The following is a 21,534-nucleotide window of genomic DNA, read 5'->3' as shown; positions in this document are numbered from 1 at the left end:
ACACTATGATATCCGCAGTGGCATGGGGAGCAAGACAATACCCTCCTTTGGGCTAGAAACCTGTTGCAGGTTTTGAAAATCATCGTCTTTTACTTTTCAACCTACCCTGTGATGTCACAGAGACACCTTTTTTTAAAGACTTTTCTTCTTATCGTCTTGGCCGCAGATCATAGTAATGCCCTGCTTTCACATACAGTATGTAGACACTGGTTGGTGCTGGAGATGATGAATGAGGTTGAAAAGTGGCAGAAATGCCCTTTAAGACCAGGGAGATTAGAAGTCCCTGTCAGATAAAGTGGGCTGCTGGGGTGCTGCAAATGCTAAGAAAACCATAACCGCCACAGGCCCACCCACTGATAAAACATTCTGCCAAAGTTCTGCTACCTGTCTCCCCCACCAAGAGGCGGAACGACCCTCACTGACAAACGTTCCGCTACCCATCTTCCCCCTCCCAAGAGAGACGTTGCCTCTTCCCTGTCTCTCACTAAACTGCTACATTAGTCAAGATTTAGAGGCCTTATCTGACAAGCAAATACGGGATTTCTCAGAGTTGACCTGAGTATTACCTCAGTCAAAGCCTTGTTGAGCTGAACACACTCGGCAGGCGGTCTGTATATAAGCCTGGAGAGATGGAGTGTCATATTCCTAGCCTTGTTTGCGTGGGTAATGTTTGTGGTTTAAGCCTGTACATATGGATGTAAATGCAGGGAGATTATTTTATGCGGTAGAGCTTCTCCCTACTCATGCATATGTAGATTGGAATCTTCCCTGCTCCAATTCTGGATCCCAATGTCACTATAAGAATCTAAGAAAACCCATCCCTGCGCTCTAGGTAGCCAATTCGGTGAGGGAGAAGTGGCTGCCGGCACCGCCCACTGTGTAGAAACAGCCAATGGGAAGCAGAGACAGCGGCACATGCCGCGGTGCGCCCTAACCCAGTTTTGTCGGTGCTGCAGGGGGAGTACCTGCCACCCCCTATGTCTCTCTAGCAGTGAAAACTTTTATGGAACATATTAAAATAGGTGCCAGGAACGCGAGAGAAAAGTCTCAATATTAGCATATGGTAAAACGAAGGCCCGCGAGCTGTGTTTCCCTGCTTCGGAGCACTTATCACAGAGTAATGGCTGCAAGGGGACAGTCCTCCACTTGACATTTAAAACCCCAAACACCAAACCTGATAGATTTCTCTTCTATCAAACGACACAGGGAACACAGATGAAGTGAAATACAGCAAACAGAGGGAGAGAGGGGGTGGGGGGGGCAGAGAAAGACAACAGCGAGGGAACAAAGACAAAGATGAGCTCCTCCATCTCATGACATGGGTATACTTACAGAGAACAGAGGAGAGAAGAGGGGGAGGAGAGGAAAATTAAAGGCAGGCCACCAAACAGCAGATGGACATCATTGGCATGGTGGGCCTGGTCCGGGTGCACTGACCAGCAGCACACAACACATACACTGTAGGAAAGGAAGAGAGGGAGGAAGCAAGGAGGGGTGCAACAGATGGGGTAAGGGTTGGTTCGCCATAGGAAGAACCTGCTGTACCCATAAGGCCTGGTGCCTGCAGCGACTCTGCCACCACCGACAACCACTGACACACACACACAATCACACACCGACACACACACACAATCACACACCAACACCACACACAATCACACAGCAACACCACACACAATCACACAGCAACACCACACACAATCACACAGCAACACCACACACAATCACACAGCAACACCACACACAATCACACAGCAACACCACACACAATCACACACCAACACCACACACAATCACACACCAACACCACACACAATCACACACCAACACCACACACCAACACCACACACCAACACCACACACAATCACACACCAACACCACACACAATCACACACCAACACCACACACAATCACACACACCAACACCACATCACACAGCAACACCACACACAATCACACAGCAAACACACACAATCACACAGCAACACCACACACAATCACACAGCAACACCACACACAATCACACAGCAACACCACACACAATCACACAGCAACACCACACACAATCGGTATGGGCCGCTATAATCCTTAACACCCCTTGAATTTTTCCACATTTTTGTTGTATTACAGCCTGAATTGAAAATGTATTAAATGTAGATTTTATGTCACTGGCCTACACACAATACCCAATGCTTCTCTAAATTTTTACAAATTAATTAAAAATGAAAAGCAGAAATGTCTTGAGTCAATAAGTATTGAACTCCTTTGTTATGGCAAGCCTACATAACTTTAGGAGTAAACATTTGCTGAACAACTCACAAAATAAGTTACTACATCATCTCTGTACCACACACAATTATCTGTACGGTCCCTCAGTGAATTTAAAACAGATTCAACCACCAACACCACGGATGTTTTTCAATGCCTCACAAAGAAGGGCACCTATTGGTAGATGGGTAAAAATAAACATACATTTAATATTCATTTGATCACGGGGATGTTATTAATTACACTTTGGAAGATGATCAATGCACCCAGTCACTAAAAAGATAGACGTCCTTCCTTCCTAATTCAGTTGCCGGAGAGGCAGGAAACCGCTCAGGGATTTGAACATGAGGCCAATTGTGACAAATACAGAGTTTAATGGCTGTAAAACTGAGGATGGATCAACAACATTGTGGTTACTCCACAATACTGACCTAATTGACAGAGTGAAAAGAAGGAAGCCTGTACAGAATACAAATATTCCAAAACATACATCCTCTTTGCAACAAGGCACTAAAGTAATATAGCAAAAAAATGTGGCAAAGCAATAAGCTTTTTGTCCTTAATACAAAGTGTTATGTTTGGGGCAAATAAAATGAGTACCACTCTTCATATTTTCATCATGTTATGGGTATGCTTGTGATTGTTAAGGACGTTTTTCGGGATAAAAAATAAAATGGAAAAGAGCTAAGCACAGGCAAAATCATAGAGGAAAACCTGGTTCAGTCTGCTTTCCAACAGACTCTGGGAGACAAATTCACCTTTAAGGAGGACAGTAACATAAAACTCAAGGCCACTGGAGTTTCTTACCAAGAAGACAAATGTTCCTGAGTGGCCGAGTTACAGTTTTGACTTAAATCCGCTTGAAAATCTATGGAAAGTCTTGAAAATGATTTCCTAGTCAACAACTAATTTGACAGAACTTGAATCATTTCGAAAATAATAATGGGAAAATGTTGCACACTCCAGGTGTTTAAAGCTCTTACCCAGAAAGACTCACAGCTGTAATCGCTGCCAAAGGTGATTCAAACATGTATTGACTCAGGGGTTTGATTACTTATCTAATCAAGATATATTAGTGTTTTATTTTAATGAATTTTTTTTTTTTTTTTGCCACTTTGACATCAGAGTATTTTGTGTGGACTGTTGACAAAACATGACAATTAAATCCATTTTAATCTGACTTTGTAACACAACAAAATGTAGCAAAAGTCAAGGGGTGTGAATACATTCTGAATGCACTGTAACTCCCAGAGCAAGTCCATTAATTAGATTCATTACCAAACATCACTGGAGGTCCTCTCTGGGTTCAATGGGTACTCAACCTATTATTGTTTATGAGTATAATCAAAGCCAGTGACTTGTGTCGTCGCACAGCAGCAGAGATGCTAATCAAATAAACATGCAAATGATAAATATTCACCGGAGAGACTTGTCACCTAAGGCGCACGTTTCAGTTTTTTTCACCCCAATTTCTCCTCTTCTGCAGAGGCTCTTTGTCAATGACAATGTCTCTCCGGCTGAGTGATTTTCTGTTAACCTCCAGGGGAAAACTGTGTGTGTGAACGTGTGCATGCACACACACATATGCACACACACACACACATATGCACACACATCTATGCACACACACACAAACACAGACACACACAAACAATCTCGCACCGCTCTTAAATGGCATTCATACCATTTATCTAACTATCTAACTAAGCACTTCACTGTGTGTGTGTGTGTGTGTGTGTGTGTGTGTGTGTGTGTGTGTGTGTGTGTCTGCCGACCGGTCTGTCTGTGAACCTCTGTACCATTTTATATGTCCATGTCTCACAGGACTGAAAGCTTCCTTCCAGCTCTCAGGGTCAAACGAGAGGCATCTTAAACCACTTTGACTTCGTTTTTCAGCTGAGCATCCTAGTAATGCTAAGAATTGGCCTCTCGCAATCCACCACTATTCCTTTTTAGCCCCTTATATAGTGACCATCTCATGAGAGACTGACCTCGAACACATTCCTGTGGAACTCAATATAAGACCATATAGGTTATTAATCAAATAGGGCAGCATTGTCTTTCTCAGCATCGCCGACACTGGTGTCTGTATGATTAGGCTAGTCTGTTTCCCCCCCATAGGGGACAAGTGGCCCTTTAGGGACATGGAGAGTGAAACGGCGGACGACAGTCACATTAGGGGGTTGTCACCACACTCACCGCAGGTGACTGAGATTTACAGGCTCATATCTGGAGATTTTCAGCCCTCCTGATGGCTTGTGGCATGATTGATCTATAAACTAGCACTGTGTCTCACCAAATGTGTGTGTGTGTGTGTGTGTGTGTGTGTGCGCGCGCATCTGGGGGGTGGTGGGGGTAGTGACAGCCATGACACCCCATCATCCCAGTCTTTCGCTCCCTATCCACCTCTTGGTTGAAGCTCTAAGAGCCATCGGGAAGTGACAAAAGGCTGGCTAATGCCAGGCGGCACACGATGAAGGGCTGAACCACTTAAGCTTATGGGGGTGCAAGGAGAAGGCTCTGCACACAGCAGGAATGCCAGGACAGCAGCTGTATACGAGGACTATAGAATGGTACAAGACAGCAGGGTCCCTCTCGTCTTCAGTAGTTTGAAGGGTGTGTGTATGTGTGTGGGTGTGTGTGTGTGTGTGTGTGGGTGGGTGGGTGGGCGGGCGGGTGTGTGTGTGTGCGTACCTCTGCTTTTGGTCACTCTAAAATGCTGGTGTATTTGGGATGTGCCATTGCAGTGAGCAAGGGAGGCCCAGTTAGCATGTCACAACCACGTTCTTTGTGTAGTGTCGTTGTTAGGAAGAAAGTACAGTGAGAAAACAATGGCTGCCACTGTCACAGTGGTGAAAGAGTGTCGCAAGGTGCACGGCCGTAACTGTAACTTGTGCTCCGCTCGTGCTATTGACCACGTCGTGACAAAGAGGCCATCAAAACACACAGACACACACACCGTCACATACAAACATGTCTGGCACACACAATCAAACAAAACCAAAATGCACACAAGCTTGCACACACACAACCAAATATACACACACCTGCACACACACCCAAAGCCTCACTCGACCACGCACGCGCACCTTCCAGTGGACCTCGTCAGGGCATTGACTCCTTAAGACTAGCGGAAAGGAGACTAGCAGTGCTGGGGTCTCTATCTAATCCACACCCGGCCATTCAGACACACAGAGCAAGAACGACTTGCGAATTAGGAGAAGTTAGAGAGGGTCGGAAGGAGAGATAGAGAGACGAGAAGACGAAGAAACACAGTAATTAAGCATCAAACCGTGTGCAGGTGTCCAAAGGTAGGAACACAGTCCCGTCGTCACCCACACTAAACCAACTGCCTCGGTGGGCACCTTGCTCCTCTCCTTTTGATGTTTAATTAAATAGTCGAGCGAGCTGTTTGGCTAAATATGCAAATGTCAATAGAAACACATTAAAAAACACTGTAACTTGCCACCGGCTAAAACCCGCCGAAAAGGACTGTAACAGTTTACTTTGTCGAAAATAATGAAAAACAAAAGAAAAAACACATAAGCACCCGGACATTTCGCTTGTTAATATATGCGTGGCAAAAAGACGGGGGAAGAGACTAGAAAACAATGCTAATGAGTTGCACCGTGATACTGTGGAGCGATGCTTCTGACGTCACCTAGCGGAGACGAATACAACTTAGTATTCAGATAAGCAACCCGAGTGAGACGAGATAGAGATATCTGTCAAAGAAGAAGCAGAGGAACGTTGCTACAGAACGCCTGTGGCTTAGCTTGTCTGTCGAGGACAGCCACTCTTCATCGGGGGTAGGCTATCTATACTCCGCAACGGTCATTGCGTGCGCAGGATTGTACTCCAGCCAAACAGGAACACACCGGAACTCTACAAAATTGACTAATCGTAGTCTTCAATCGATGCTTTGATGTGCTGAATCATATGCGTTACTGCTTGGCGGGAGCAAAAACATGCACCCACACCGGATGGCCTTGGCTGGGGTATGTTTGCCCACTGCTGCTCTAACGTTTTAGTTTTTGCCCTGGCGCTAAACACCTGATTCCACTAATCAAAGGTTTGATGAAGAGTTGATTCGTGGGACCAGGTGTGTAATGCTAGGGCGAAAACAATAACTGGTCCCTTGGACCAGGATTAAGAAACACTGCCTTAGATTATATAAGGTTGAGAGACCTAGTCAGTAGACACTGGGCATGGCACGACGAATGTCAGTGCCCAGGAGGCAAGGGAGAGTGGCGCATTGGGCAGGGGTTAGGAGTGCATTGGGCAGGGGTTAGGAGTGTCCACATGCAGTCTGCCATGCTGGGGTAGAAGGGTACCAATAGATTTAGGGTTGAGGGATAAGGGGGTTGGGCAATGGGAAAGGGGTTGACACAAGACAAGACAAAACACAGCGCTGGGAAGAAGAGCTCCCAAACCTCACGGACGGATGCTTTCTTCCGCCCGCAAACACAGCAGGGCTGCATGGAGAGTGCACAGAGGAGGAGAGACAAGAGCAACAGCTTGGAGTGTTGGGAGAGAACATACTACTCCGTTTCAGAGAGATACTGTAGCTAGTTCGAGAGAGAGAGAGAGAGAGAGAGAGAGAGAGAGAGAGAGAGACAGAGAGAGAGAGAGAGAGAGAGAGAGAGAAAGAAAGAGACAGGGGAGGAAGACAAGACAACCATCCCACCACCCCCATGTTTAGTCCAATTGGAGGAGTCTGACCCCTCCCAACTGTCCACCAGAGGGGTCAAAGGTTGTGCTGCAGCGAGTGCTGTGTCCCAAACAGCGGCAGACGTCACACGGATAAAGACAGACAGACTGAGACGCACTGAAACAGAAAGAATACCTGTTTAAAAAGGAAGCCACAGAGACAAAAAAGAGACAGACAGAGACAAAGACAGGCGAGCGACAAAACGTTGTGTGTGTTATGTATAGAGAAAGAGAGAGAGAGAGAGAGAGAGAGAGAGAGAGAGACCCATTTAAGTGGAAGACTGGCACTACCAGAGGGTAGGAGGACATGAATGAAACATGAAGGCCGTTGTGTTTCATGTGTCACATGTGATGGCGGAGCGTGACGGGGATGAGGTGGATGGGGGTGAAGGGAAAAGTGGTGGTCACGGTAAATTCCTGTCTGTTAGCTTTTTCCCCTCCCATCACAGATTACTGACAAGTCAAGAGACAGACAGAGAACCAACACACACACAGTACTTACACAGGACAGGAGGACGTTTCAAAAACACTGTGGGAGGAGGAGTCAACAAGAGGGAGAGAGAGGGAGAGGACCAAAGGCTACTCCCCCTTTCTCTTCCTAGGGGTCCCGACTCACCACACGGGCCTTGCTGCTTGACGGGAATATGGGCCTTGGCCTGGCACTCAGCCCGCCGGCGCTCGCAGTCATTGATGTAGGTGTGGCCGTCCTTGCCGCACAGCGGCTTGTAGGTGCCATCGCACTGGATGGGCTCGCAGGAGCAGCGCATGCCCAGACGCTCCACCTGGCACACGCCGTTGAACTTGCACTCCTCCCTGCACTCCTCTGCAAAACGGACGAGGGGACATTTTAGTTGTTCTTGTTCTTGTTTAGAATTCGTAATGTTCCTCTGTAATGTGTGCTGCGATGTTGTGATAATGTTGTTTTTTGTTAATCAAATGTGACTTGACATGTGACTGAAAATAAGGCTAACGCAGCAAATCAGCCGACAAATCGAGGCAATCGTCTACAAAACGTTCTCTCCGGGAGGTCAAGACCCGTTCAGAGCTTTCAAATGTACTCCGTTCCCGATCAGGGGATCAAATTTGTACAGTAATTCAAATTGGAGCCATTCCTCTCTTTCTCGTAAAGCGGTCACGCTACACTGAAACTTAATTACGGCGCTGCCTTATCTGAGTGTCGAACATTAGAGGGATGTATTGTATGTATGTCATGTTACAAGACAACCCCCCGTTCTCGCCTAAACGTAATAAAGAACCTGATTTCATGGATCTGCATTTCAAATGAAAATATTCTCTCCATATCAAAACCTTGAAAAACAAAAACGTCATTACCACACCCATCCATTTTACCTCAGTAAAAGGCAGATAGTGAATGGGTTCCTTTTAACTCGATCCAGACTAACTCATACACAGTGCTAACGCTCCTCCTGAGACATTCAAGTCCCCAATGTAGTTGCGTACTAGCGGCCTATATCTCTACTCAAGCTTGACCACAAAATATAAGGGCAGAAGGAGAGTCTGTAATAGAGTGCATCACACCATGAGCCTCTTTCTTTAACTCTATGGGGAGTCTCAGATGTGTGACGATGAGGTGAGAGGGGAAAAGCTACAGATGCAGTGGAGGTGGTGGCCTATTGAAGCCCCTTTCACGCAACAGGAACATTTGTCATCTGCAGTAAACCTGGCACTACAGACTTGGTGTGGCCTAAGACCTCTGTTTTAATAGCCCCTTTGCCAACTGTCTGGTATCACGCATGTAACAACAGAGCCCTAACAGAACATGGTTAGTTATCTATCCGTCAAGGCAGTGGGGTGTGTGTGTGTGTCTGTGTGTGTGTGTGAATGTGCCAACTCACCTTGTTTCTTGCAGCGGCCCGGGTGGATCTTCTTGAGTTCAATGCCCTTCTGCATGCCCGTCCGCTTCATATGGCACTCACTCTCGTACGTCTGCCCATCGCTGGCACACAGTGGCTCATTGACGGCTGGGCAGGACTCCGGGCGGGGGATATTCAGGGGCTGGTGGGTGCGCGGTTCCACCCGGCATGCAACGTTCAGGTTGTTCTCGAGGCCTTTACATGGGTCTATGGACAGGGGAGAGAGATCGGGGGAGAGAGAAAGAAAGAGAGAGAAAGAGAATGCGAGAGAAAGAGGTTAGTGGTAGGACACGGTTATCCATCACCGGGGATATGCCAGAGATAGGCATGTGTCATGACGTTGGCCTGGGGGTAGGTTTATGGCAGTCATAAATACCTCTTCCCCCCTTTTTCCTCTCTCTACCCTACTGATGAGAAATTTGAAAACCCCTTGGTTAACATAGAGATTCTGGGATCATCAGAAGGTGGGGGGAAATTAACTATATTCTGGTAATCCGACCAATTGAACATATGCGGTGGTACTTGATGAATATGATGTCAGTTCGGTTGTCATCTGGGACATTCTCATCAATGATAGGATGACATAAACTCTACAGTGGAAAGTATGTACATTGTAGTTATCGGAGTCACATGGAATTGTTGTTCAATTTAAATGTTTGAATATGAAATTATTGGGTGAAGAGATGAAATGTAATTTTAGCTTCCAAATGAGAGATTTGGGTTTTCAATCAGTGGCCCGCCCCTGTGAAGAGACATGGGTTATAAAACTTTTCAGACACACCCTTCTCGCTCCACTATATAAAGCCTTGACGAAAATGTAACCTGCTGTTCCAAGTACGTGAGGTCTGCAGCCTCTGCGTTAAAAGGACTAACATGTCAACTACAGAACTAAGCCAACCTCAGCGTGAGCTTTGGTTGCGAATGGTATGAACTTTGAACTCTTATTCACTACAGAAGTGATAACGCCTAGCCGTTGAGTTAGCAACAGCAGCTGCAAATGCAGACAGAGTATCCCATCTACCACACAACGACGTTACTACAACGTATCCAATTGACCACCAGAAACATTCTTCAAAGGACTCGGTTGGGCAACACGGCCTTCCATCTACCACCAACCTACCGAAGCGCAGCTCAGAGTAAATATTTATTGCATTTTCCTTTTCCAAATGGGCAGTAATTTAGAATGCATAAGATACTGTATTTAAGATAGCACAGCTTCTCCCTTTGTCCCTCAGTCTTCCCGCTCTTTCACTCAAACCCAGCCCCTTTTCTTTTGTGTAACCAGCTGTCATATCTGTTCCGCCCGCTAGGGACGTTTTCCTTTATGACGTAATTTGTAATCAAGGTATAATTCATTGTGCATATGTAATTCTGTGTGATTAGTTTGGTATTTAGTAAATAAATAATTAAACCCAATTTTGTCTAGCTGATTCAACTTGTTAGCCAGGGTTCGTGAAGATACCCAAGAATTTACAACTTTCAGATGAGACTGAATTAAGGTGACGATTAATATTGACTGCTATTGATGTAAAATATTACTAGGTCTTTAAGAGTTTATTTGGAAGATAACAGCTCTATAAATATTATTTTGTGGTGCCCCGACTCTCTAGTTTATTACATTTACATGATTAGCTCAATCAGGAGAAAGGATTTTATAGAATAGCATGTCATATCACTTAATCCGGCATAGCCAAAGACACGACACCTGCTATCATCACAGGTTGCCCTGGAGAGGCTGAGTGGAAAGCTGGGAAGGCCATGGATCTGAGAGGACGACAGGCTCCAAATAGATGGAGAAAGTTTATTTTTGATTGGGCCTCGTTGCACTCCTCTCTGGGGGAAGTCAGGCTGACGGCTGGCGCTGGTGGCCATATCAGCTGTAATCATAAAGGAACTGGGGAGAAGCTTATTGAAATAGGAGCCGCTAGCTGCTGCAGCTTCGTCCCATCTCATTCCACTTCTCTTCTTCAGAGCGAGGGGACACAGAAGATTTATGTACTGCTGTGTTGCATTAAAATACTGCCAGGCTGTGAGCGAGTCATTCGAAACACCAGCGAGGAGGATGAGACCAAATGTGTAGAGAAGAAAGGGTCAGGGAGAGGAAGGGAGGAAAAAGAGGGGAGAAATGGTTTCCACGGCCTTGGCTCGGAAAACAAATGGCGACAACAGGAACACATAGAAGGGACAATGGTAGCTTGGCTTTGACGGCCTGGGCTGGGCAGGCGAGACAACAACAGGGCCAACGCCAGCAACGCCATCGCCAAGGTCAGGGATTGTGTATATTAGCACAATGGAATCGCTCACACAGGAGGATTTAAAACGTGGGACTGCAACCAATTGAGGGGTTTTATCGTATTGCAAAAAGCGCCCAAAGCCAGTAACGCAATGATACCACACAAGCCCAGCCATTATCCCCCTTGCAAAAAAACATTACCTCCCATTAAGACACCAAAACGGCTTCCAGGAGTCCTGCCCTCCGCAGTCGAGCCCCCCTGATGAGGTATCAGACATACGGACAGACAGCAAAGGCTCTGGCTAGCCTAGCCCCAGCTGTATATTTTATATACCAGCTAAGATGACTGAGAACATATTCTCTTTTACAGCAATGACCTGGGGAAGAGTTACAAGGGGGGAGAGGGGATGAGTGAGCCAATTGGAAGCTGGGGATGATTAGGTGACCTGATGGTATGAGAGATAGATTGGGAACTTAGTCAGGACACCATGGTTAACACCCCTACTCTTATGATAAGAGCCATGGGATCTATGGTGACCACAGAGAGTCAGGACACCCGTTTTAACGGCAACCTATGCAAGGCAATGTCCCCTTCACTGCCCTGCGGCATTGGGATCTCCTTAGACCAGAGGGAGGTGTGCCCCCTAATGGACCTCCAACACCCCTTCCAGCACTTCCTCTGGTCTCCCATCCAGGGACCGATCCTGCTTAGCTTCAGAGGCGAGCCAGGTGAGACAGCAAAGGCTTGGTCAGAATCACTCAGGAAGATTCAGGGTCCGCCGGGCCAGCTCTCCTGAGAACCCAGCCTCCCCCCGGGGGGTATGGCGACATGGAGCCCGGTCTTACTGGGTTAGATATATTACAGCCATCCTCTCGGGGCCTGAGCATTCATCTCCCTTCCCTTTTGTAGCCTCTCAGTCTCTCATCACTTTTGAGAAGCTATTTTGTCTGGCTCTTTCCCTTTCCCCCTTACCTCATAGTCAAAAGTCCTCAGGAGAAAACGCAGACAAAACAACCGCCTTGAAATGGCCAGCTCTAAAAAACAATTGGCTTTGTTTGTCAACAGTGAATAATCCACACCACAGGAAGAGATTGCATGAAGAGAAAATTGCACAGAATGAGAAAACCAGTAACACGATGTCAGAGAGAAAGAAGACAGAGAAACCCCAGAGTGAGAGAGAGAGAGAGAGAGAGAGAGAGAGAGAGAGACAGAGAAAGAAAGGAAGAAAGAAAAAAGAAAAAAAAAGAGAGCGAAAGAGAAAGGCTAGAGGAAAAGTATATGAGGGGACTCACTGCAGGATCCCTGGCGCTGAAGGCGGATGTTCTTCTTGGTATGGCAGGCCTGCTTGTGGAGCTCACACTCATTGCGGTAGTCCTGGCCATCGCTGCCACACATCACCTGCTCGGGCTTGCCTTCGCAGCTCAGCGGGCACATGCACTTGGCCGACAGGCCGTCCGATGACTGGATGCAGGTGCTGCCGTAACTGCAGATCACCTCGCTGCATGGATCCTTCAGGGCTGCAGGGAGGGAGAAGACAGAGGTATTTTAGGGTTTGTGTGTGTATTGCAGGATTGTGTATGGGTTATACAGGAACACTTGACTTTACTGTCACGACTAGCCTACATCATGTGAAACCTGATGAAGGTCAATTATTGACTGAAACGTTGGTTGAAGATCCAACTGATCCAACTGGTGCATTAAAGAAGGCCAGGAAGCTAGAGTTTCTACCATAAGTAACACAACAATGAAAGCAAATTCCACAGCAGTTCAAGTACAAAATTGCCACATGCCACCTTTTTACATCAGAGTGTCAACCTATTGGAGTGCAAATGGAAAAAGTGGCGTGGATGTGTAACTCTAGACTGAAGAACTACTTGACAGCCCTGACTAAGGATTCACGGGCGGTCACAGCTGGCTGGCTGTACAAACAAGTTGCATTCATTTTCTGAAGGGCCAATAGAAGGATGCTTTGCATTCACAATACAATCTCAATTGCTATGCTTCAGCATGCTCTTCTACTGGCAGCTGAGTGGACCCCCTGAATATTTACCTTTCTGAAAAACAGAGAGACCTTTTCCCTGTAGAGAACTTTGTTTCCAACCCCTTATTAAACAGCCCTGCCTCTCCGGAGAGGCTTATTCTGTCCATATGAGTGGGTGGAACTTCTAATTTAGCGTCTGCGACAGATATTTCGGTATCTCATAATCTCGACGATGGAGCGCCATCAGATTACAATCAGCGTTTTTTTTTCTCCACTCCCCCAATACATATTTATAGCGGGCATTATAACAAACACTCCCAGAGAGTGAGACCCCGGGGGAGCGGGGTTCCTCCGACAAGCTCTGAGTCTCTCATTTCCTATGCACTGCCACATTTGGAATAATGTTTATCTGTGTCCAATATCCACCTTTTGTTACGGCGCTTTGTCTATGAATTTCATTTCAGGACGGGTGCTACGGTATATTAATCCAACAATCCTTCCAGCATACTCTTTGTTTTATCTCCCCTATCCCCAAAATATAAAGTCTTATTCCTGTATTTCAGACCATGTTTGTCTCAGAAGACTGCTCCATTTCTTTAGTTTGATCTTAGGGGTACATAACTAGGTAGGTAGAACGCGCGTCGCCTTAACGAGAGTCTAGGATCGAGCTACCCAGACTCCTTGCTCCGGCCAAACGCTACACCACGCCCACGGACGTCTCAGTACCTCCCAGATCCTTCACCGAATCCAAACACATTCGGGACACAAGTGGGTAAAGCGGCGGTTTGAAAATTCGCCATGGGCTTTTATACTCCAATTGGTTAGAGACGATCCAATGACTGATGACTTTGTTTTATACTACGCCCCTAGTGCCCCTTCTCACACAAAATACTTCAATGATGGCAGTCTCAGACTAACGTATGTAGTGAACAACAAAGCAGCAGTAGAATTTAGTGTGAGTCGTCAGGCTTGGAGAGGCTGGCGAAGAGAAGTGCTTTTGTGTGTCGTCGTATCAAAGCCGCACACGCATCTCTCGCACATCTTGACACATTTCTCTTTCAGCCACTTTCGTCTTCAAACCATTTCAAGATACAGCGGAGTGGTGTCGCTAAGGAATGTGTCTTCGTTTCAGTTTGATTTCAATGCAATACTGCAAATGGAGCTGGACAACTGGTGACAGTGAATATGAAGCAAAAGATGAGTAAAGGTCTTCTACTGTAGATGCAGGCCCAGAACAGTGCACCATTACACCCCCGCATAAAATCCATCTTGGTATTGCTCTCACCTCAGAAAGACTAGCCAAATTATTATGAGCTAAAAACATGGGTCATGAAATGACTAACGATTTGACTAACAAAAAGAAGACGTGGAGCGGCAGGGTAGCCTAGTGGTTAGAGTGTTGGACTAGTAATCGGAAGGTTGCGAGTTCAAACCCACGAGCTGACAAGGTACAAATCTGTTGTTCTACCCCTGAAGAGGCAGTTAACTCACCAAAGGTCGTCATTGAAAATAAGAATTTGTTCTTAACTGACTAGTTGTTGTAGCCTGGTTAAATAAAGGTAAAAAAATCAAATGTACAGCAAACCAAAAAGGTCAGCGTAAGTAATAATATATGCTGTTTAGCAGATGCTTTCATCCACAGCGACTAACGTCATGCGAGCATCCGTTTTATGTATGTGTGGCCCTGGGAATCGCCATGCTCTATCAATGAGGGAAGACTTTATTTAGTATTTCGTGTATGGATTATCAATACAAATTCAACTGAGGCATTGACACACGTCTGTGACTGAAACGGATACTCAGCCATTTGAAATCCTTCAACCATGAAAGCAATCGACACCACTACCAACTGTAGTGAAGGAATTATGCCGACATTGGTTTGCTTCCCCTTCGTCCATATTCAATATATCCTCACAGAACCCACAGAACCACACTGTCTTTGATGTACCATTGTTTGTTAGGTGACACCATGGAGGATGAAAACACAGTAGGAGGACATGGTTTGCCTAGCAATGGAAGCCTATTGTCACCCGGGTTTATGGGCCACCGTGAAATAATACGTGTTAAGCCACCGCCTTCAGCCTGCAGCCAACGGCTCGTCCTTGGCACTTCCCAGAGTGCCGCAGTTTTCTTTGTGACAGTCAACAGAATTCTCCTCGTTGCTTCTCGGACCCATTCAATAATAATAGTCTGAGGGTTTTTCTCCTTCGCCGTAGCAGGCACCTTGACAGGCACGGACGGAAGAGCAAGGAAGAACAGAGGGGGTCGCGTTGATTTGAATGCTAACGGATCCGTCCTGTTTCGGAGCGTCGCACTACGCCACTGCGGCGACGTTAGCACAGATAAGCTTTCCTCTCAGACTCAGACAAGGAGGCAAATTGCCTGGGTGAATGTGACCGGTGTAACAAGCAGAACGTGTCAGAAAACAACTTCAGGGACCTCCTGCCTGCATTTTCCGCATTATTATCAGTTGAAAGGCCGGAGAAGTAGGAAGATGAAAAGTCACCGAGCTACCTTCTAAATTAGAATGCTCCTCACTGCCAATTAGCTTGTCTCCCTGAGCCACAAGGCAGTACTGAAGTGGTAGACACCAGCAAGGTTAGGCTTGGGATAATAACAAGAGGAATACAGGTAGTAAAGGAAAAGACTAACACAATGCTGAAACATTCCCTTTAGTTGAAGAAGAAGACATGGTAGTAGTAGTGGGGAGCAGGAGGAGAACACAACCCTGCACTACAAGAACCCGAACAGAGAATATATAGTACAAAACAGGCAGAGAGGAGAGGATGGACAACAAAGAGAGGAGGGTGGGAGTTATCTCCCAGGCAGGGAGGCAGGGAGTCTTTGCGGGACTTTCTGTGTGTGTCTGCCTTTCTTCTCCCTGTGATACAGTGTTTTGAACTGGATTTAATAATGCTTTATTAGGATTGGGGAGCTGTCAGCCAGCGCAGTGTGGTGGTGACGGCTCTGCTTGGCGGCACGCGGCCCAGAGGCGTGTGGCGGAACAGGTTTCCCTGTCGTGGTGGTGGTGATAGTTGTTGTAGGGGGAAGGAGAGGGGGATTGGACAGAATCTTCTAATGTATTATCCTTTAACATATATATATATATATATATATAAACGTGTCCGTATAACCCCTAGCAGGAGAGGAGCTAGACAAAGAGAGAGAGAAAGATAAGAGAGCGAGATAGAGAGAGCAAGTGATGGAGACAGACAGAGGGAGGTAGAGACAATGGAGAACCCCCAGCACATCCACTCGGCCACACTACCACAGACACACGCAGCAGACCAACCACAAAGCATCGCCCCTCGCCACCACGTCCTCCCTGTACCGCTGCAGTCCGCCCAATAGCTGGGAGATGATTTGCCCGTTTGATGTAGTTCTTCAAAGAGCTTATTTGAATGCAGCTGTCTCTCTCTTTTACATGCTTTAGTGTTACCCTTGAGTCTGGAAAATCGGCCACAAAAACCTCACTATACAGAGGGACTCCTGGTTGTGCTCAAAGGCCGGGGGTTCGGGCATTCTTCTTCTGCCTGTTGACAGAAGAGCCTCCACGCTTGTATGGATATTTGTGTGGCGGGCGGGGGGGTACGGGTTGGGACGCTCCTTTAAGAATGATAGGCATATTATTTCTTCCCTAGAGTGACATGGGAAGACCAGACAGGATTAAAACGTCTGGATTTGTCTTCATGTGAGGATGTTCTGAGGTTCACCATTGGTATCTGTAACACTCCACCCACCACTTCGACCTGTATGCTCTTGTCAGCTGGCCCTCGCTACATATTCGTCGCCAGACCCACTGGCTACAGGGCATCTATACAGCTTTGCTCAGTAAAGCTCTGCCTTAAAACAGCTCACTGGTCACCATAACAACACCCACCCGTAGTACGAGCTCCAGCAGGTATATCTCACTGGTCAACCCAAAGCCAACACCACCTTTGGCTGCCTTTCCTTCCAGTTCTCTGCTGCCAATGACTGGAAAGAATTGCAAAAATCGCTGAAGTTGGAGACTTATATCTCCCTCACTAACTTTAAGCGTCAGCTATCTGAGCAGCTTACCGATCGCTGCAGCTGTACACAGCCCATCTGTAAATAGCCCATACAATCTACCTACCTCATCCCCATATTGTTTTTATTTACTTCTTTGCTCTTTTGCACACCAGTATTTCTACTTGCACATCATCATCATCATCTGCACATCTCTCACTTAATTTGCTAAATTGTAATTACTTCGCTACTTTGGCCAATTTATTGCACACCATTTGCACACACTATATATAGACTTTCTCTATTTCTCTGTGCTTCTGACAGTACATTTGTTTATTCCATGTGTAACTCTGTGTTGTTGTTTGTGTCGCACTGCTTTGTTTTATCTTGGCCAGGTTGCAGTTGTAAATGAGAACTTGTTCTCAACTGGCCTACCTGGTTAAATAATGGCGAACTAAAAAATAAAAAATATGTCCTCTTCTAGAGAGTAGATAGGCTAACTGCTAACTGGTAATTGCGCGGCATTGAAGCTCCATTGTATCATAATTTAGCATTAGTTAAATATGGCTGAGATGATGATCCAAAACAATGGGCAGTAATGTGTGCTGGTGCGTTCAATGCTCTGAACTGGCATATGGTATTAAGTGGTTTTAATGAGTAACAGTTGTGTGAATAATATGCTACAAGCTTTTGAACATTTTTAAATGTTAAAGTTGAATAATTCTCGGTCCCTGACTCACACATACACATTCACGCATGTTTTTTGCATGCACAGATACACACCCTAAAAGTCATGTACACACACACACACACACACACACACACACACACACACACGCGCGCACACAGCAGATAAACCTCTTAAATCTACACTCACTTCAGCCCCGTAATATAGTGCCTGTTCAACATGACAAGAACTCTAGCAGCCGTAGTTTTTATAAGCCACTTCATTTTGTGAGCCGACAGAGGAGGGGAACAAGGAGATAGCGGTGAATACATCCATAAACCCAGTGTGGCAAAAAAAAATGATCAGGTAAACAGGAAGCCCGAGTTCCTATAATGGCGGGCCTAATAAATGCAAATAAGTGTTGATATCTGTCTCCATCTCTCTCCATTATGGCCTGGTTATTGCTTGAACTGTAAACAGAGGAGGGGACAGACACGGCATACTAAGGGGATTGCGGGGACTTTGTGCATTATGAGGCATCAAGCTTCCAGTGCTATTACAGGTTGGAGACAAGGGGGTTTTAGAAGGCGAGGGAGATGGATCAGGAGCGTTTTGGTCTCCGTCTCGCCTCAAGACTACTGCATGCAGGGAGCTGGGAGTGTGGCTATCTCACAGACAGTATTAACCTGACAGAGACAGGGGGAGGAGGAGGAGGTGTGGGGGAGGGAGGCAGGGGGGAGATTACTGTGAGGAGGATGGGGGCGGGGAGGGGGGGGTTGCTAGAAAGAGGGGAGGAGGATGAAATACAGAGAGAGGGAGGAACAATTGAGAGAGAGTCAGGAGTGAGGAAAGTATGAAGGACAAAGAGAGAGAGTCACAAAGAGGTGGATGGGGATAATGCTTCCACATCTCACTAGCAGGAAGAGGGGAAAGAAATACATAGTTAGAAAGAGGTGAGGATGGATTACTATCGTTACCCTACTGGCGTCCATTATCCTATCAATCAACCCTAACCCATACGCATGGCATAGAAGAAGATTATGACTACCACCTTATAATGATGGTCCTTTTACTGATTCCCGCTTTGTCTCGACGCCCACGCACACTACCAGACAAGCCCGTTCACACCAAAACCGTGCCACAAACAAATAGTATTGTTTACACTATTGTCACTATTGTGACTATTGTCGTTTCCTCCCTGATATAAATGTACCAATGACTCCCATTGTATACTTCTGTATCCAATGTTATTTTTCATATTGCATAAAAATAACAACAACAATCCAACCTCAATAGATTATTCAGGGGAGCAGAATGCATAAATACATAAGTAAAACATGTGTAAAACGAAGCTTCTGTCTGTCATTAGGAGTGTGTGTGTGTGTGTGTTTGTGTGGCTGTCTGCTTGTGTGTGTGTGTGTGTGTGGCTGTCTGCATGTGTGTGTGTGTGCGTGCGTGTGTGGCTGTCTGCATGTGTGTGTATGTGTGTGTGCGTGTGTGTGGATGTCTGCGTGTGTGTGTGTGTGTTGGTTGGTGGGTTATTAATGCGTGAGCTGGCACTATAATCTGTTATCTCTCCAGAGCATGAAGCCCAGGTCCTCGTGAGGTGACGGGAGAAAAAGAAAGAGACGAGGAAGAGACAGGGATTTGTTTAACAAGTATCACAGGGCTCAGTACTGGAGGATAGTACTGGAGGATGAGCGGGAGAAGGAGGCAAGGGGGGGGCGATAGGATTCAAGACACTACCGTTATCATCTGGCGCATGAGGAGGAGAAATGAAGGCTGATTCCTTGTGTTGGTGGGGGATTGTGTGGTAGTGGGCATTTGTGTGCCTGGGTGTGTGTGCCAGTGTGTCTGGACGTGTTTAACTATACTTGTGGGGACCAGAAGTCCCAATAAGAATAGTAAACAAACAAAACTTTGACTAACTGGGGACATTTTGTTAACATCCCCACAAGGTCAAATGCTTTTTCAAGAGGGTTTAGGGTTAAGGTCAGAATTAGTGTGAAGGTTAGAATTTGGTTTATGTTTAGGGTTAGGAGCTAGGATTAGTTTTAGGGTAAGGGGTAAGAGCTAGAGTTATGTTTAGGGTTAGGGAAAATAGGATTTTGAATGGGACTTAATTGTGTGTACCGACAAGGTTAGTTATACAAGACTGTGTGTGTGTGCATGTGTGCTTGTATGTCTGTGAATGAGCCTGTTTGTTTAGCATATGAGTGTGCGTGTAAAGGGTCAATAAACCATATTTCGGGTCAATACCGAACACGAGTGAGACCCTGCAGGGGAATTAGATCTTATTTATTTCTGACGCCCTCTAACCCTCACCTCTCACTGGTGTTCATCGCATCACATTTCAGAGAGACAGAAAACAGAGAGAGGGGGAGATAAAGGTAGAGAGAGAAAGAGAGAGAGAGAGAGAAAGAAAGAGGGCATCAGTAATCACCCAGAGAGAGAGAGAGAGAGAGAGAGAGAGAGAGAGAGAGGGGAGCAGAGCAGAAACCGTACTGATGAGGTCAGCAGCCAGGTACACAGGCTGAATGTGGCCTCACGGAGATGACTAACACCCTATTCACCGAGGGTGATAGAGATCGAGGGGGGTAGGGGTGAGAAAGTAAGAGGGAGTTCAAAATCTATAGTATAACCTATCCTATGACAGTTACTGAGCCAAGCCAATGTGTGGCAGCAGTAATGCCATAGTTTCACATTTGAGCTGCAACCTTTCCACAATATGGCTATATGCCCATTTAAATGTTATGATCTACCAAAATACCAAAAGGGGGGGGGGGACATTGATTGACGGCCATTCTTCAAGACTGATATTTTTGGAGTATCTCTAGCGGTCTCTAAGCCGTCTCTATGGGGAAGCTAGCTGATGAAAAAAGTTAGACAGAGGGACTCTAGTAGGTTGAGAAGACAGGTGAACACCGTGTCACTGGCACCTCCATGCTGGGAGAGAGAAAACTAATTTACACCGGCTCTCACCACACTCCACCGCAGTCGCTGCCCGCTGTCAAACTCTATCGCCATGGCGATTTCGCCAGGGGGACGTGCACACATGTCGACAGAGTAACGAACGACCTGTTGGCTAACAGGAAGAGATTGGGGGGTGTAGTAAGTTTGCTAGCTTCTCCTTCGTTTCATGGGCTTTGTGGAGTCTCAGGCTTCTTCCCAGCGCTTTATAAGACGGACAGGGATAAATCAGTCTTTCTACGCCCCTAACACCTTTAACGACCTCCTAACTAGCACTGGCCATCACAAAAGCGCAGCCGGAGTAAAACTGTCGGATTTGAATTGTAGTCCGCCCGGCAACTGGGCCTGGGAGCAAAACATCAGGGCTTAGGTGTCTGGGAACGCTTTGCTCCACACAAGGCTGAAAGAAAAAAAATAACTATCCAACAGACTAGACTACAGTTTCAGATAACATCCATTCAGTCTGTTGGTGTTGCTTAGGAAGTCTGCGATGTGTCTTCTATGGAAGACCATGGAAGAGAACAGTCAGTATTGCCTCTTGAGGGGATTGTATATATTGTGGGGACTTTCTGCCGTGTAGGAATATAGCTCCTCTTCAATCCTTTCTTTACAGGTTGGAGAGAGAGACTTACATTGTTTTCCATTTTGGGACCAGACACAGAAAGTGGTTGCCACCAGTTTGCTTGAGCCGCAATACAATATCCCACTTTGCAATTGGATACCTGTCAAAGGTACCAGACAGAACCGAAGAGAAGCAAACCAACCGTTCCCTTGGTATTGAAGAATGTGGTTTTAACAGTCAATAAGAGGGAAACAACACGACACATCGATTCCCACATTAA

At 46.2% G+C, this 21,534-nt stretch overlaps 1 protein-coding gene across 1 annotated transcript in view; it reads right to left on the bottom strand.

Moving 5' to 3' along the window:
* Positions 1-21,534, bottom strand: part of LOC115132061 (agrin) — a 291,320-nt gene that overhangs the window by 76,776 nt on the left and 193,010 nt on the right. Inside the window, 3 exon segments of the mRNA XM_029664281.2 lie at positions 7,596-7,802; positions 8,836-9,060; positions 12,380-12,604. Coding sequence (XP_029520141.2) covers positions 7,596-7,802; positions 8,836-9,060; positions 12,380-12,604 — 657 coding nt within the window.

Source organism: Oncorhynchus nerka, linkage group LG7, assembly GCF_034236695.1.
Source record: "Oncorhynchus nerka isolate Pitt River linkage group LG7, Oner_Uvic_2.0, whole genome shotgun sequence".
NCBI classification, from domain to species: domain Eukaryota; kingdom Metazoa; phylum Chordata; class Actinopteri; order Salmoniformes; family Salmonidae; genus Oncorhynchus; species Oncorhynchus nerka.
This window is presented reverse-complemented; position numbering and strand designations above follow the sequence as displayed.